The sequence below is a fragment of the Balaenoptera physalus genome (assembly GCF_965194825.1).
Source record: "Balaenoptera physalus genome assembly, chromosome: 3".
In the NCBI taxonomy this organism is placed as follows: Eukaryota; Metazoa; Chordata; class Mammalia; order Artiodactyla; family Balaenopteridae; genus Balaenoptera; species Balaenoptera physalus.
The window spans coordinates 170,028,610-170,045,966 of NC_138890.1; the positions used below are offsets into that span (position 1 = coordinate 170,028,610).

Genomic DNA, 17,357 nt, shown 5'->3' on the forward strand with positions numbered 1-17,357 from the left:
TGAGGGTGTTTGATAAACCTTGTGGACTCTGCCTCATACCTCGTCCACATGTGCTGAGACCTGTAGCTAGACACACCTGACCTGCATCTTCTTTCTTTGTTTTCTTCATTTTAGGTAAGGTTTATTGTTGTTGATGATGGTGGTTTTTTTGTTTGTTTTCAGTACAAGGATCAAACTGCAGTCTGGTTATATGAGCCTGGCTGCAGAACCTGCTCTGATATGATTTAGCCTTCTCTTCAGAGTTAGACATACATGTGAATATTATCTTCAGAAACTAAATACAGTTTGGTAATTGTTTCATACCTTTGCTCTTGGGATCTGCTTCAGTGAGTAAGTCTCTTTGGGAGACTCACAGTGAACACAGGTTCAAAAATCCCCCAATATTTTGCTTTACTTTCCAAAAACACAAGCCGGAGGTGTGTAACCTGTTTTTGTGAGCGTCTTTCCAGGATATTAAAGCGTACTGTACGGTAAATATTTCTAACTTCCATCTCATACCTGTTAATGCAATCCAGGGTGTTTTGGGTTTTTTTTTAATATCCATTTCAAGTTAAAGCAAGTGATCAGACACTATGTTTGACAGTTTATAAATTAAAATCAGTTCTTATGAAATTCTCTATTACTTAATGTACTTAAAATGACTTAAGAACAATATCATGGGCTGAAGAGAAAAGTACATGACATATGCAATGGAGAATATTTGTTACATTTTTAGAATGTGAAGTTGAATTAAATTGAAACATTTTGTGATGACATCAAATATTGATTGAAATTCAGTTGAATTTGACTGAAAACTGGCTGTAGCCTTTCTGAACAGAATAGCAGGGTTCTCAGTGCCACCTCCCTGTCAGCCTCTGAATCACTGTCTGCATTTCAGGTGAGCCTGTGGTGGGTCTTCCTCTTAACATTAATGGGTCATTTTGTAGCCAAACATATTTTTAGTTGTCCCGCCAATAGCATGTCTGTTGGTACAGTCTGATTGGATCTGGCATAGTACAAGGCCAGTTGAATTGTCCTACAAAACTAATTGTCCCTGAAATATGTCCTTGTGGATATAGTTGTTGTGTGTATCTTTCCATTAATTTTGAACACCAAAGGATATTGTCCTATTATCCTAATTGCACCATAAATTAAGACACTTGCTAATTGAGTGGAAAGCTCTTAGCAATAGAGAAAAGAGTAAGAATCAAACCTGGTTATTAAAGATCAGTATTAGGGCACACCTGTGTCTGAAAGGCTATCATCCTTATTATCAATAGACTCAAACAGGAAGTTGTGAAGATAACACTTCCAATGCTATGTATGAAATTCAGTTGACAATCTATAATAAATTCCTGAATGCCTAATGAGCGTGGTGATTAAGTAAAAGTTTGCCATAATTTTTTCATTTCTAAGTTCCTAATTTTAATCTAATCATGAGGTCAGAAAGCTTCCAGACAATGACTCCATCTCAATACACTTCCCTCCTTTAAATGTATGCCCCAGAAACCCGGAAATAAGAAGATAAGAATTGATCATCACATTTACATGGTCACCATAGTAACAGGAATTGCTAAAGCTGATTCAGGACACTAACCTTATAGTTTCAGTTTTCACAAATGGAAAACATTTTTAAAGTCCTTACTAAAAGCACATAACTTACGTCAAAGTCATGCTCGTATATATAAGTAAAATCAAAGAATTTTGATGTCTTCTACACAAACATGATACTGGGCTCCTATATTCTGAATCACATTTCATGTTTTTAATCTCATTTTCTCCCACTGTTTCTTTTTTTTTTCACATTCACATAACCTTTATTATAGTATATTGAAATAATTGTTCTATTTTATTGTTATTGTTGCTAATCTCTCACTGTGTCTAATTTATTTTTCCTTTCTTTTTTTATCTTTTATTTATTTATTTATTTATTTTCTTTTAAGCATAGCAGTGTGTACATGTCAATCCCAAACTCCAAATCTATCCCTCCCCACTGGTAACCAGAAGTTCATTCCCCAAGTCTGTAAGTCTGTTTCTGTTTTGTAAATCAGTTCATCTCCCACTGTTTCTGAAGATGATGTAAGAGTATACAAATGAAGTACTATCTATGGCTTTAAAGTGTATTGCAAATTTTTGCTGCCCATTTTTGGTGGTATTACTGTTACGTACCTAAGTGCTGCCTTAACTCAGGGTGTTTATCCTGCCTTAACTCAGGATGCTTATGTGTGCTGTTTGGAATCACGCTGGCAATTTCCTGTCACTTAGAGCTCATGTACTGAGTTCTACCCAGTGGCATAGACCATTAAGTTGCTCTTAGGGCCTCCTGTTTCTTCTATAAGAACTGTGGGTTTCCGCACAAAATCAGTTCTCCTTGGAAGAAATACTGAGCAGGCAAGACACAAAGAAGTAGCACATGGACGTTGAGACTTTTCTTCTTTCCTGTTTTTTTTTTTTTTTTTACCTTTTTACTTTATATTGGAGCATAGCTGATTAACAATGTGTTGGTTTCAGGTGTACAGCAGAGTGATTCAGTTATACATACACGTGTATCTATTCTTTTTCAAATTCTTTTCCCATTTAGGTTGTTACATAATATTGAGCAGAGTTTGCTGTGCCATCCAGTAGGCTGAGACTTTTCTTCTTTCCTGTTTTTTTTTTTACCTTCTTACTTTATACTGGAGCATAGCTGATTAACAGTGTGTTAGTTTCAGGTGTACAGCAAAGTGATTCAGTTCTCCATATACATGTATCTATTCTTTTTCAAATTCTTTTCCCATTTAGGTTGTTACCTAACATCCAGCAGAGTTTGCTGTGCTGTCCAGTAGGTTGAGACTTTTCTTCTTTCCTGTTGTGTCTAGAACCAAACTTCGTGTCCTCTTATGACATCGGGAATTTCACCTACTTCTTTTTCCGTGAAAATGCCGTGGAGCACGACTGCGGGAAGACCGTGTTCTCCCGAGCTGCCCGGCTCTGCAAGAACGACATCGGGGGCCGGTTCCTGCTGGAGGACACCTGGACCACGTTCATGAAGGCCCGTCTCAACTGCTCCCGCCCTGGCGAGCTCCCTTTCTACTACAATGAGCTGCAGGGCACCTTCTTCCTGCCTGAGCTGGATCTGATCTACGGCATCTTTACCACCAACGTGTACGTAACTGGAAATCATTCCTCCCCTGCTTTTCTACTCCTTCTGAATGAGTCTGCTGTTCTCTGACCTTTGAGGTTTACAAGTTGCTTTAAAAGTAATCTTTCTTCTTTTACTGGGCTAACAGCCAAAAGAAATTTTGAGTATGAATTAAATGTTACAAAAACTGATGTGATTTCTGAGACTGGTATTAGGAAAATGAAGCTAATCAGAAAGTTTTGATCTATCCTTATGTCATGGTAGCATCATGACAAATTATTCTCTGTAAGTTTTTCCTTCCTGATTTACCAGTGTGCTCTGGGCACTTTTTGAAATGCTGGAATGTATTAGATGTCTTTTTCTTTCCTATACACAAGTCACGCCACGCATATGTCACTGCGTAATGAAAGCAGTGTTGTCTGGAGAGTTTGATCTTTGAGATAATGTAACTCTTACCTGGACCCCTGCTCATGTAGGAAATGCACCTTCTCATTTTCCCATAGCTGCATTGTAAACAATTGTTCTAGATGATGGCTAACTTAGGCATTTCTAGAATGATGATTCTACTTTTTAAATATTTTTGTAAAAAATTACAGCATTTGATTTCTTGTGGGGAGGTACTTCTGTTTGGACTAGGCAAAGCATATGAAGTTGCCTGTCTTTCATTCCCTCTTTGTCTGGTGGAGTGTAGACTAACCCCACACTTAATGTCCATTCTTAGCTGATGAGTTAAGACTCCACAAGACCACAGCCCACCCCCAGGAATCACAGAGGCTCTGAGCTCCACTTTCCTCAGCGTCGGCTGTGGGAATGATGATTCTGCAGTGGGGGTCCTACTTTGCATCACCTTTGAAATCTCTTATCTGGTGACCTAATGGTTTGGACAAAAGCCAAATATCTGTATCCAAAGTAAAGAATATGAATCAGGATGGGTTAAAAGTGCTGATCCATGGGGTGGGATGACCAACTATCTGGGTTTGTCCTGGACTGCACAGCTTTTAGCACCGAGGACTGCCCTGCATCCTGGGAAACCTCTCGGTCCTGGGCGACCCAGGACAGTCGGTCACCCTGTGATGTCTCCTCAGCTTCCCCAGTCTTGCTAACTTACTTCTTCATCTCTTCTGCAATCAGAAGCTTGCCCATGAATTGCATTTCTGAAGAATCACTTTATCTACATCTTACTTACTTGTTACTCTCCCCTCCTGTTCTTCCTACAGCTGAGCTAAAGTGTTAACGTTCTCTTGATAATGACGTATACTCGTGAAGGGTCTTCTTTCTGACATGAAGTTAGGAAAATTAGACTAAAATGGACGGCTCCCTCCCTGTCCCCAACCCCACTACACCCATCTTTCCTGTAAATCCGGTTTTCAACCCCAGAGGTTATTTTCTCTCCTTGATAAGTTTCTTTGGAAAAAAATCAGTGTATAGTTTCTGAAGTTGATTTGCTTTCCGAAACCTTGCTTAAGAGGTAGTATAGGCTGCACAAGACGGCTGTTCGCTTGCTCTGTTGACATCAATTTTACACACGATGGGAGCTTGGCTTACTGAGCTGTTCATTCCCCTGGCTCCAGGCAAAAACGAACAATTTAAAAAGTTATAAAAGTACTGTGTCTGGGCCCTTCCAAGAGGGTGGATAGTCAATTTGGATACTTGCAAAAATAAGGTTCAGACTATTCCAGATTAGTTGTTCAGTGTTGCAAATGCCCATCATGTTGGAAATCATCCTATATGGAGCATCTATACTAACAGAAATAGAATTGCTAGACCTCCCTTTCTCTCTTGAATACTTGTTCTCACTAGGTCTTGGGAACAACTTTCTGATCTTTTCATCTCTAATCCCATAATACGTTCTGCCTGTGCTCCCTCTCCTGTCTCAGCCTTGCTCTTACCCTCTCGGGAGGTGACCGCATTCTTGGTAAGACTTGCTCCAAATTGAAAGAAAATGACAGTTCGAGGCACCGGTTATGTCCTGCCTCTGAATTGATAACTAAGAATGCCCTGGCTAAGCTTTCTGGTGCTTTTGCTCCTGGGGCTGGTTTGTCTCTGTATATTCATCAAGGCCCCTAGCACTGGGGAGTGGGGATAAAGTTCACTCTTCCAGCTCATTCTGTCTGTAGTGCTGTGGGGTTTCCTCAACCCCTAGGGCATGAGCTGGGCTGCAGGAAATGGTACACTCCTGCAACAGAATCTCTGAAGGTTTTGCCTGGTTTTTTCCTGGATATCTAAAAATGCTGGCTCTCAGATAATACAGTAGTAGGAGTCGGGGAGGGCGAAACTTTTGATTTCTCTTCCCTCCTGAGAAGATGAAGACCTAGGAGGAACTTCTCTACTTTTCTACCAGCGGCTTCCAGCAGATTAAGGAAGGAAACTCTAAGTTCCCATATTGTTTGGCTCACCAAGGGCCGGGGGGCTACCTCCACTTTTACCTGCCTGGGCTCTAAACAAGTAAAGAAATAAAACAGAGCATTAGATGAAGGCCACGTTATCACCATGACTACTGATAGAGGCCAGCTTGCGATACGTGATTGAAGGTCTGTTAGCCAAATGGGTTTATGACTACCGAGCCCAGCTTTAAGCAGACGCATGCACAAGGTCACAGTAGTCTAGACCTGGGCTGGCCTCCCCTGCGTGCAGGGACAGGCAGGAGAAGGTGAGTGAGCAGTTCTAGCAGGCAGGCCCATCCCAGGAAGAGTGGGGGAAGAGCTCCTGCGGAGTCATCCATGTCCTTGCTCCCCAGCCTTCTCAGATCAGTGCAAGTTAAAGGGCAGAGGGAGAATAGGGAAGTGTGTGTGTGTGTGTGTGTGTGTGTGTGTGTGTGTGTGTGTGTTGTGCACATGGCATACAAGTGCTGTACCGATGGGCCTCAGCTCACTGGGGGGCAAAAAGAAGTGTCCACCAACACCTGTCAGGGGTGCTTAGGCTGGCAGCCACTGGGACATCCAGAGTGACACCAGGGACCCTGCCCAGCCCCCTTCAGAGTGAGTGAACGCAGTGAACTGAGAAGTGGGATGCCAACAGGGAGATGGTAAGTTTCTTCCCTTCCTGGGAAGAAGCATAGCAATGGGGTCAAAGGCATGAGCCCCCGGGCCCCATGCGAAGCAGGTGTAAATCCTGCTTTCCTTCCCCTTAGTCTGCGACTTGGGTTCAGTAACCTCCCTGTGCTTTTGTTCCTACATCTGTAAAGTCAGGCTGGTCTCAGGGTCTAGAGGTTCCCTGTGATAAATAAGATGCTCCCTTTCAGGCACTTAGCAGAGGGCTCAGGGAGGTATTATTAACACTCCGCCCTCGACTGTCACTGTGCCAGGGCCAAGGCGTGGTCACCTGGTCCCCAGGTAGAACCCCTCCTGTGGGTCTGGCTGACCATTATTGCTCCAGCAGAGCTGTCTTCGACTTCTCGCAGAAGTCCAGTCGCATGTCCAAAGGCTAATTCTTCCTTACACAATTTGACTTATCTTCTTAAAAAAGCGTAAAATTAACAATATGAATAAGTTCATATTTATCGTTTATGAGTTTATTTGCCGGCAGTGAGGGGTACGCGTCTTCCCGCCAGACTCTCTTCTCTGTGCTGGAGCTTCCAGAGGGAACACGCACCCCTGCTCTCAAGGCTCTAACCTTCCATGGGGGTGTTTTTTATTACTGTCCACACAGAGGTGTCACAAAGAATTCAAACCCACCTGGAGTTTCAGTCCAACTCCCCCATTTAGTGGCTGGGTGATTTGGGGAAGGTGTCACTGGGTCCCAATTTCCTATCAATGAACTTCCCCTACCTTATGAAGCTTAAATGAGTTGGAGTTTGTAAAGCCTTTAGAAGGTGTCTACCACCTATCTCTTCAGTGTTTTTCAGATGAACCAAGTTTAAGGTAGATATTTCCATTTTGGAGTTTCTTGACTTTTTCTTTGATTCAGCGGGGAAAAAATGGATAAGTAGACATGTTATTGGCTAAAAGCATTAACACGAAATTTTAAAACCATAGCTGAGCTCACAATGCAGATTTATTTAACAACAAAAATTATTGCTGTTTCCACTTAGTAAAGGGCATGGGACTCTGAGAGCCTCTCATTTATAGCCTTCAATTCTGCACAGCTTGAATTCTAAATTAAGGCTTCAAGATGTCCTGCGTTGGTGCTCTGTCAAATGTTTCTCTCTGACCCTTTGAATTTAAAATTCTTTTTAAATTTAAAAAAATACATATATATATTGATACATTATATATACATATATATATATGAAGGGTCTCTGACAGGCACTTTTTGCAAAATGCTTTTAGTTGTTTTTTTTTTTTTAAAGGATAACATATAACCACAACTATCTGGGGCTTTTTTAAAAACCAGCAGCAGCAGCTTGCCCCACTGCCAGCTAAAGTAAGCAGATGAACAGGTGGGGAGAGCCCTGCTAGGCTGATGAGGAGTCCATCCACGGGAGCAGAAAGTCTTTTCCCTTCAGGAACTCAGAAGGCATAGCATACAGCTCCTCAAAAGCCTTTGTCACTCCCCTTGTGGCTGGGTGAATTCATCTCATCTGGCAGGAGTACGAGTGTCATAACTGCTAAATACCCTTGTTCCTAGAGTGAAGTGTTTGTTCCCCTATAAAGAAACCCCAGGGGGACACCGTTCACTGCTTCAGCTTCATCCTTGGGGTGTTTAGGAGACTGATGGTGAGTCTTCCCCGAGAAGGCTTTTCCTTGGCACCCAGGGCCCGTGGGAGGACAGCGGTCACCGCGGGGCTTTCTGACCTGCCTTCTCCTTTCTCCTCCTCGGCTCCCAGGAACAGCATCGCCGCCTCCGCCGTGTGCGTCTTCAACCTCAGCGCCATCTCGCAGGCCTTTAATGGGCCCTTCAAGTACCAGGAGAGCTCTCGGTCCGCCTGGCTGCCGTATCCCAACCCTAACCCCAACTTCCAGGTAATTCTGGGGACAAAGGGGCACTCTTCCCATCATCCCCCCACATAACATGCAGAGTCCTTGTGTAGACAGACTGGCTGGGGCGATTTAACCCCCCAGCGCATGCGCAGTGCGGCTGTGAGCCGCTGCCACCCAGCCCCTGGGGACAGCCCCACACTCGGCTTGTCTCATGTAAATAGACCGAGGCCTTTTGTCTACTGAGACGCCCGACCGAAAAAGGGCCTTTTGTCAGCTGTGACGCCTGAGCCTGGACTGAAAAAGGCCAGCATAATGCAGCAGGTTGGGAGTCCAAGCTTCAATTAGTACTAATGATGGTGGACTCTGTGTCCCCAGAAGCTCTGACTCCTAATGAATGACGCTGTAATGAATGGGGTCCAGGACACAGAGCAGTGGAGATGCACAAACAGAATTTGAGCTGTAATTGGGAATGTGGTGAGATTTCCCTTTGGGATGAATGGGATGTGATGGGGCAGCTGTGAGGGAATAAAGAGCAGGTGGAGGCCATTCATGTACAAATCACAAAACTGCCACATATTCAAGCTGTAAGGGGCTCTGTACATCATCTCCTCCCATCTACCCATGTTCAGAAGAAGCTGAAACCCAAAGAGATGAAGCCATCTACTCATGTTTGGTCGGTCAGCAAGTGTATTAGTCAGCTTGGGCTGCCGTAACAAAATACCACATATGGGAAATTTATTTTCTTGCAGTTCTGGAGGCTAGAGGTCCGTGATCAAGGTTCTGACCAATTCACTCTCTGGCGAGAGCTCCCTTCCTAGCTTGTAGATGGCCACCTTCTCACTGTGTCCTCATGTGGCTTTTTTTCCTCAGTGAACATGGAGTGACACTAATCCTATGAGATCAGGGGCCCACCCTTATGACCTCATTTGACCTCAGTCACTTCCTTAGAGACTCCAACCCCAAATACAGCCACCCTGAGGGTTAGGATTTCAACATATGAATTTTGGGGAGACACAGACATTCATGCATAACAGCAGGCTTCCCTTGAGGGCCTTTCTTCTCTTCTGAGAAGAACTTTCATAACATTGTCATCATCGTCATCATGGGTGTAATTTTTAGAACCACCAAGTTCCAGACACTGGGCTCAGTGCTTCCCATGTATCTTGTCGCATTCTGGCAACTGTGCTATGATCGGTAACAGCTTCTCCCACAGACAGAGACGGGCATCCGTTGAACCTCAGAGCATGTAATTAGGCCGAGGACACTGGCTGATTAGTGGCCGAGATGGGCTCCCAACCCCAGTCCTCAGATACAAAGCCTCAACCTCCTCTGACGAGAGAAACTTTAGTTTTCGTAACTAATCAGTGCTAGAACTGGGTCCTGTATCCAGGCCTCCAAATTCTGATGGGTTTGTCATCCCAACACATGAAACCTTGCTGGCTTTTGAGAAAACTGCTAGTAGGGAAAAGTGCAGTTACTTTACACTTTACTTGGACTTTGGCAGGGACCATTCAATTCTAATTGTTTTGAGGTTTTTTTCCCTAAAGATCACAGGGCTGGCAATTGGGATGGGTTTATACGTCCACTTTACCACTTACTGCTTTACTTGGGAAAATTATTTAGCATCCCCCATCCTAATTTTCATCAATAAAATAAAGAAGGAGGACTATTTTAGGATTATTTATTTCTAGGTGCTTTGTCTTATTTTCTCTTCTCAGCAGCTCTATGAAGTGGGCATCATTAGCACCACTTACAAGTCAGGAAACTCAGTGATCAGATGTATATTGGTTATCCAAGCCTCACTACTAACCAAGTTCAGTACTAGACAAATAATTTCGGGCAAGCTGACAGTTTAGTGGGAACCAGACATGAAGTAGTCACTTTTCCTGATATATACGGTTTATGTAATTATTAACTGAACACTGACTCTCTTTGCCCCATTGTTGAGTCTCTGCATCTTAACCCCACCTGTGTCCTCTGGATCTTGGGGTAATGTAACTGTTTAAAAAGGCCCTTTGTAAAAACCATGAAGGTGAAATATATCATTCCCTTTAAGAAAGTCCACTGTAAAATCCTGAAGTTTAAAAAAAAAAAAATTAACAAAGATGCTCACCATACTTATAGGGTTCTTTTAATGTCTTGACGTTTCAATTGCAAATGTCTTCACGGTGAACAGTGACTTAACAAACTTTGTGATGCCTAACCGACTCCAGGAAGTGGATAACTTTTAGCCCCTTTGTCTGGATATATTTGTAGCACACAGCAAATCCCCTCATTTCCTGAGTCCACGGGCATCTGGTTTTATAATACCAGGGCTTACTCACGTTTATGAGATGGGAGTCGGGCCATGCAGTGTGATGAATGAAACCTGCACAATGTGGTGTGCCTGTCAGGCAGGGAGCTTGCTTAGCTGAGTGTGTCTTCTTTGGGTAGAATTTAAGATTTGCACAGACTTAAAAGCTTTTGCGCAGCAAAGGAAAACATAAACAAGACGAAAAGACAACCCTCAGAATGGGAGAAAATATTTGCAAATGAAGCAACTGACAAAGGATTAATCTCCAAAATTTACAAGCAGCTCATGCAGCTCAATATCAAAAGAACAAACAATCCAATCCAAAAATGGACAGAAGACCTAAATAGACATTTCTCCAAAGAAGATATACAGATTGCCAACAAACGCATGAAAGGATGCTCAACATCACTAATCATTAGAGAAATGCAAATCAAAACTACAGTGAGGTATCACCTCACACCAGTCAGAATGGCCATCATCAAAAAATCTACAAACAATAAATGCTGGAGAGGGTGTGGAGAAAAGGGAACCCTCTTGCACTGTTGGTGGGAATGTAAATGGATACAAGCACTATGGAGAACAGTATGGAGGTTCCTTAAAAGACTAAAAATAGAACTACCATACGACCCAGCAATCCCAGTACTGGGCATATACCCTGAGAAAACCATAATTCAAAAAGAGTCATGTACCACAATGTTCATTACAGCACTATATGCAATAGCCAGGACATGGAAGCACCTTAAGTGTCCATCGACAGATGAATGGATAAAGAAGATGTGGCACATATATACAATGGAATATTACTCAGCCATAAAAAGAAACGAAATTGAGTTATTTGTAGTGAGGTGGATGGACCTAGAGACTGTCATACAGAGTGAAGTAAGTCAGAAAGAGAAAAACAAATACTGTATGCTAAAACATATATATGGAGTCTTAAAAAAAAAAAAAAGGTTCTGAAGAATCTAGGGGCAGGACAGGAATAAAGACGCAGATATAGAGAATGGACTTGAGGACACAGGGAAGGGGAAGGGTAAGCTGGGATGAAGTGAGAGAGTGGCATGGACATATATGCACTACCAAATGTAAAATAGATAGCTAGTGGGAAGCAGCCGCATAGCACAGGGAGATCAGCTTGGTGCTTCGTGACCACCTAGAGGGGTGGGATAGGGAGTGTGGGAGGGAGAGGCAAGAGGGAGGAGATATGGGGATGTATGTATATGTATAGCTGATTCACTTTGTTGTGAAGCAGAAACTAACACACCATTGTAAAGCAATTATACTCCAATAAAGATGTTAAAAAAAAAAAAAACAATGTTGTGTTGATTTCTGCTGTACAGCAGGGTGGTTCAGTTATACATATATATATATATATATACATTCTTTTTTTTTTTAGATTCTTTTCCATTCTGGTTTATCATAGGATATTGAATATAGTTCCCTGTGCTATACAGTAGGACCTTGTTGTTTATCCATGTATTTACTTTTAATATTCTATATTTCTAACATTACTGATTTATTACATATGTTGCAAAATCATATAAAAATAAAAGTCATGAAAGATAAGATAAAAGTAAGGGTTCAGCCATCTTTCTGTACCCTAACAGATTGTCAGGAGATGATATATTTGAAATACGGAAGTATAATTATCAGCATCAGACAAACATTATTCAGTAACAAGCTCCACTTAATATTAAAACCAATGATCCATATTTGAAATTTAGATAAAAGCTACTAAAGACTGAAAGGGTGTCAGTGAATTGATATGACCTTGATTTCTAGTGAGAAAGGTCAATCTGTCATCCCAATCCAATCAGAGAAAAAATAAAATATTGAGGTTCTGGATTATGGTTATTGGGATAAAAGATTTTTTTATATTTTAAAATATTTATTATAGGAGTTAAGAGGTACATATTTAAAAAATTTGAAGTTGGAAGTTAATTTATACACCTAAATTTTATATTTGGATTTTTTGTTTGGTTTTCCTCTGAGGAATTAATTTTTCAGATATCTTCTACTCTTGATACCAGTATGTTTGTTTTTTAAAGTAATTTTTTGATCTTTTCCTAGAAATCTTTCCCTATTCCTAGCTCATGAAGATATTCTCCTATTATTTCCCTAGAATCTTTATTGTTTTAACTGTTACTTTTAGATTTACAATCCAACTGAAAATAATTTTTGAGTATAGTGTGAGCTGAAAGTCGAGATTTTTTTTTTTTTTTTCTTGGTGGATATCCAATTGGCCCAGAACCAGTTTTGTAGGGCAGTGGAAATGCCTCTCCCCGCCACTATCTGGTACAACTTTTTTCACTAATCATGTGTCCATATATGTAAGGATCTGTTTCTGGACTCTGTTCTACTTCATTGATTTATGTGTCTACCCTTATGCCAATACCATACTGCCTCGAATAATAAAGTGTTATAATAAGTCTTGGTTAAAAAAAAAAGATTTGCATGGAACTAAAGTTATAGATTATGGTGATTCTTTGTATAATTCCTGGTGCAAGTAGGTACCAAATGTTTTCTTTCGGTTTACCATACTTGATAACCGTGCTAACTTAAGGCAACCTTACTGACTTCCATGAGACCATCTAGGCAGGCATAGGGTGGGAATATGTTTTGAATTAAGGATCCCTCCACTGGTTGTGTATAAAGGACCTTATGTTTGCAATAACCAACAGTTAGAAGTGGTTAGATTTTTTTTATTATTGTTTGCCTACTGACATTTGGAATTTTATGCAGTACTTATGTACTAGAAGTAGCTAATTAATTAGGAGAGCAGAAACATGATTCAGGTTTAGGAGGAAGAATGGGTTAGGAGGAACAATGCATAATTTTTCAAGATTTGAAATCTGTTTCAAATTTGATACAGAAATCTCAATTGAAAACAATAACAAAACAAAACAAAGTATTATTTTTATCAGTTGCAATCTAGAAACCACGGTAGGTGGTGCTCTGAAAGACTGCCCTGTTAGAGGCTGCAGTCCCCAAAGTCACCCAGGCTCTGAGCCCTCACTAGGAAAAGCACCAGTCACTTCCAGAAAACATTATTCAGATCCAGTGGCACACCTGCAGTGGGACAGACTCTGGTGGTTTTGATTGCCACCAATCAAAAGTGATGGAGCCGGGCTTGCCTGGTGGCGCAGTGGTTGAGAATCTGCCTGCCAATGCAGGGGACACGGGTTTGAGCCCTGGTCTGGGAAGATCCCACATGCTGCGGAGCAACTGGGCCCGTGAGCCACAACTACTGAGCCTGCACGTCTGGAGCTTGTGCTCCGCAACAAGAGAGGCCGTGATAGTGAGAGGCCCGCGCACCGCGATGAAGAGTGGCCCCCGCTCGCCGCAACTAGAGAAAGCCCTTGCACAGAAACGAAGACCCAACTCAGCCATAAATAAATTAATAAATAAATAAATTTATTTAAAAAAAAAAAAAAAGTGATGGAGCCAAAATGGAAAACAGACCCTCAAAAGTGGTCAGGCAGACGAGGAGGCCACTGCTGGAGGACCAGATGAAGGAACTTGGCCAAGCCATCACCCTTTGGTACAGGATACATGTTTGCAGCAAGACGGGAGGAAAGGTACCACCAAAATCAGGCCCTCTCAGCATGAGGCTAGGTGATCGTGGACTTGCCCACCAAGGGTTGGCAAGCTAGGACGAGGATGGATCTGTCATCCTTGAAGAAAATAAACAAGAATCCAAGTATTATTGTATTAAGAATTTGTACAAGTATTGATCTTATTACTTTCAGAGGTGTTAGCAAGACAACCATTATGGATGGAAAGCCACAGGAGGGCGATGGCTGTGTTTTTACTATTTTTATTGTTTTCCTCTTGCACAGAGTAGCCGGGGTGTCACACAGACACTGCGGGAGCCCGCTGTATAAGGCACAGTGGGAAAATTTGCAGCCCATTAGAGAGCTAAGTGGGTTCCTTATGATCCAATAAATATATGCTATAAATTTAAATGGCTTTCAAAATGTTTGAAAAAGAATCCTTGGGTGAGATATTCATTATAGACTGGCAAAAGAAACCAGGACATTGTAGAGTATAGAGTATAGTTTAAAACCAGTTCTTGGCTAAAGATTTTGTCAGTCGGTTCCAACCTGTGGGGTTTTTTCCCCCACCACCAAGCAATTCTCCAACACCAGCTGGGTGTCCAACAAGTCAACTCAATTCCGACACTGTTCACCCAGAGGTAGCATCAGATCTGACAGGTGGAGGGCTCAGTCCTGCAAGACCCTGCCCTTGAGCCCCACTTCAGACGCCATTCTGAAGTCCAGGTAGTTACCCATGCTTCTGACCTGTGGGCTACAGGTGGGACATTCCAAGGTTCGTTAGGTTCGTTAATTGGCTAGAGAGGCTCACAGAACTCAAGCATTTTACTTACTAGATCACTGGTTTATTATAAAGGACATAACTCAGGAAGAGCCAGGTGGAAGAGATTCACAGGGCAAGTAGGGCAAGGTATGGGGAAAGGGTGTGGAACTCTTTCTGAGGTGGGGCTCCCTGAACCTCCACTTGTTCACCAACCTGGTAGCTCTGAGAGCTCCATCCTTTGGGGTTTTTATGGAGGCTTCCCTATAGGTGTGATTGATTAAATCATTTGGTCATCGGTGATGGATCCAACCTCCAGCACCTTTCTCCTTCCTGGAGCCCAGGGTGGTGGGCCTGAAAGTTCCAACCCTCTAATCACATGGTTGGGTCCCCTGAGGACTAGCCCCCATCATTAGGTGAGGTCCAAAAGTCACCTCATTAACATAACAGAAGACACCTGTATTGCTCTCATCCCTTAGGAAATTTCAAGGGTTTTAGGAGCTACAGGGACAAAGACCAAATATATATTTCTTATTATAAATCACAATATCACAGTGACAATTCAGGTTGCTGATTTAAGTCAGATAAAGCGTCGTGAAAACGACAAGGAGCTGTCGGGGTTCCTGCTCTGAAGCCCCAGCCCACCCAGGCCTCTGCGTCACTTAGGTCCCCAGATTCTTCAAGAGCAGCCTGAGGTCCTCAGTTTTATATTATGTCTCCTGGTTTTTCTGATGCCAATTTTTTACACGGTGCATAGAAAACAAAACCTGCATGTAAAACTTCACCCAGCAGGCAGATTGCTCATCGCTACCTGTGACTTAAGTATTGCTACTGATTTCAGGAATAGAAAACCTCCAAACACTGTCACTCTCAGAACTAGAACTCACCTGGATAGACTTCAGAGCATTTAGTAACACATTTGTCAACAGGCAATGTCTCTGTCCTCCAAGTGTTACTGTTAAACACGTTAATTATGTAAAAATCTCCTGGCACGCCCCCTGCCCCAATACAACTGCTACGTATTCACCCACTGATTCCTTCCTCCCTTTATTTATTCATTCATTCCCTCTGGACCCTGCAGCTCAATGGCCCATAGAATTGCTGCCCTGCTACTAGACGGACACATTGACCGTTTGAATGGCTTCTCTGTGCCAGGCACACGGCCTTGTTCCTTGGCCCTTACAGGCACTTTCAATTAATTTACAAATGCTCTCCAGTGATAGTCTCAGTTGGCCTCACAGCAGCCCTGTGAAGGGAGCAGAGGAAGTGTTTTTCTAGTCACCTTATAGGTAAAGAGGCAGAGGCCGAGAGTCAGGGCCTCACCTGAGACCACGGAGCTGTGCCCTTCACCTTCACCTGACCATCCCACCACCTGGTACCTGGGGCCCCCTGCAAGGGTGTGACATTAAACTAAGCATTGGACCAGTCTTGGAATCCATTTTGCTCCAAGATACTTTAATTCTAAATCAGCCTATCATTTTATGGCATGTAGGATATTTTATCAAGTGCTACAAAAATACCGTCTATTCTTAAAAAGCCATTTCCATCTTATACTTTTGCACCTCTAACCTATTATAAAACCAAGTATTAGAAATGACATGTTATAAAGGTAGTTTCAGATGGTATGAACAGGGAAATTCATTTCCATCAAACCTACTTCTATGAAGTTCTGCCGAGGATCAGCCTTTATGGGTACCACAATTTAAAGTTCATGAAAGAAATGAGAAAGCTTGGTGATAATTTTCTGATTCTATGTTCTGCCCCAAGAAAGCTTTGCTTGCTCTTCTGCCCCTCTTTCAACCTCATCCTTGCCCAGGACCATCCTACATAACACCTGCCAGCCTTTTCGCAGCACGGCTCTGAATTTAATTCTCAGCAATTTTCAGGCCTAATTTTTTTTTCCCTGTGTATCACAGATTCCTCTTCGTGGTATTTCTTCTACCTGAGAATCTTCTTCCTTCCTTCCTATTTCCTTCTGATTTCTTCCTTTACACTCTTCTCTCTGCCCATCTCCCTTCCTTCATCTTACTCCCCTCTCCTCTTGAAAATTCATCACTGTTGGGGAGAAAGAAAGTTTCCTCTGCCCTTCTAGGTTCTTCTGACCAGTCTAAGAATTAAATTGACATGAGACAGATTAACAGGAGAAAATCCAACAAAAGTTTAGTAACACATATACATGGGAGGGACCCAGGAAAACTGAGTAACTCACCCAAGTGGCCGAAACCGTCATCTTAAATACCATCTTTAGCTAAAGATGAAGGAGCATGTTGAGGGTAGTGGTTTGAGACTTCAAAGGGGAGGAGAGCAATTGACCTGGAGATAGAAAAGCAAATGCTTTGTAAATAAGTGTTTGCTGGGCCTACAGAGACAATGGGACCCAGAGGGGGCTCTGATCTCTAGGCCCTGCTGAGTTTCTCCCACCACGCTTAGCCCATATTCTTTGCTGATATCTCTGGAGATAGCTCTGTTCCAGGAACAGGCCCTCCATCTAAATTTTTTAGGCATTTAGGGGGAAGGTCGAAGTTTCTTCCTGAGTCTATTGGGCCTTCGTTGTTTTCAGCTCGAAATAATCCACATGCCAGAGAGACATTTTGGGGTGGAAAGTTTTGCTCCCCTGCCCCATGTATTTTCTCGATGCTCGACTCTGTGAATTTTTTGCTTTTTCTAGCTCAGAATATGAGCACAAAGCAATAAGGCCAGCACAGTGTCTTGTAGCCCATGTAAAAGACAGTAGAACAATATCACATAGTTTACAGATTAAAATGACCTAATTCTGTCTCCGTGGAATCCATAT

At 42.4% G+C, this 17,357-nt stretch overlaps 1 protein-coding gene across 5 annotated transcripts in view; it reads left to right on the forward strand.

Annotated features, from left to right (window-relative positions):
• Window positions 1-17,357, forward strand: part of SEMA5A (semaphorin 5A) — a 537,896-nt gene that overhangs the window by 342,421 nt on the left and 178,118 nt on the right. For all 5 annotated transcript variants that reach the window (XM_082454374.1, XM_082454372.1, XM_082454375.1 and 2 more), the window contains 2 exons: window positions 2,838-3,123; window positions 7,866-8,001. In XM_082454374.1, the coding sequence (XP_082310500.1) occupies window positions 2,838-3,123; window positions 7,866-8,001 (422 nt within the window). The remainder of the gene's footprint in view (window positions 1-2,837; window positions 3,124-7,865; window positions 8,002-17,357) is intronic.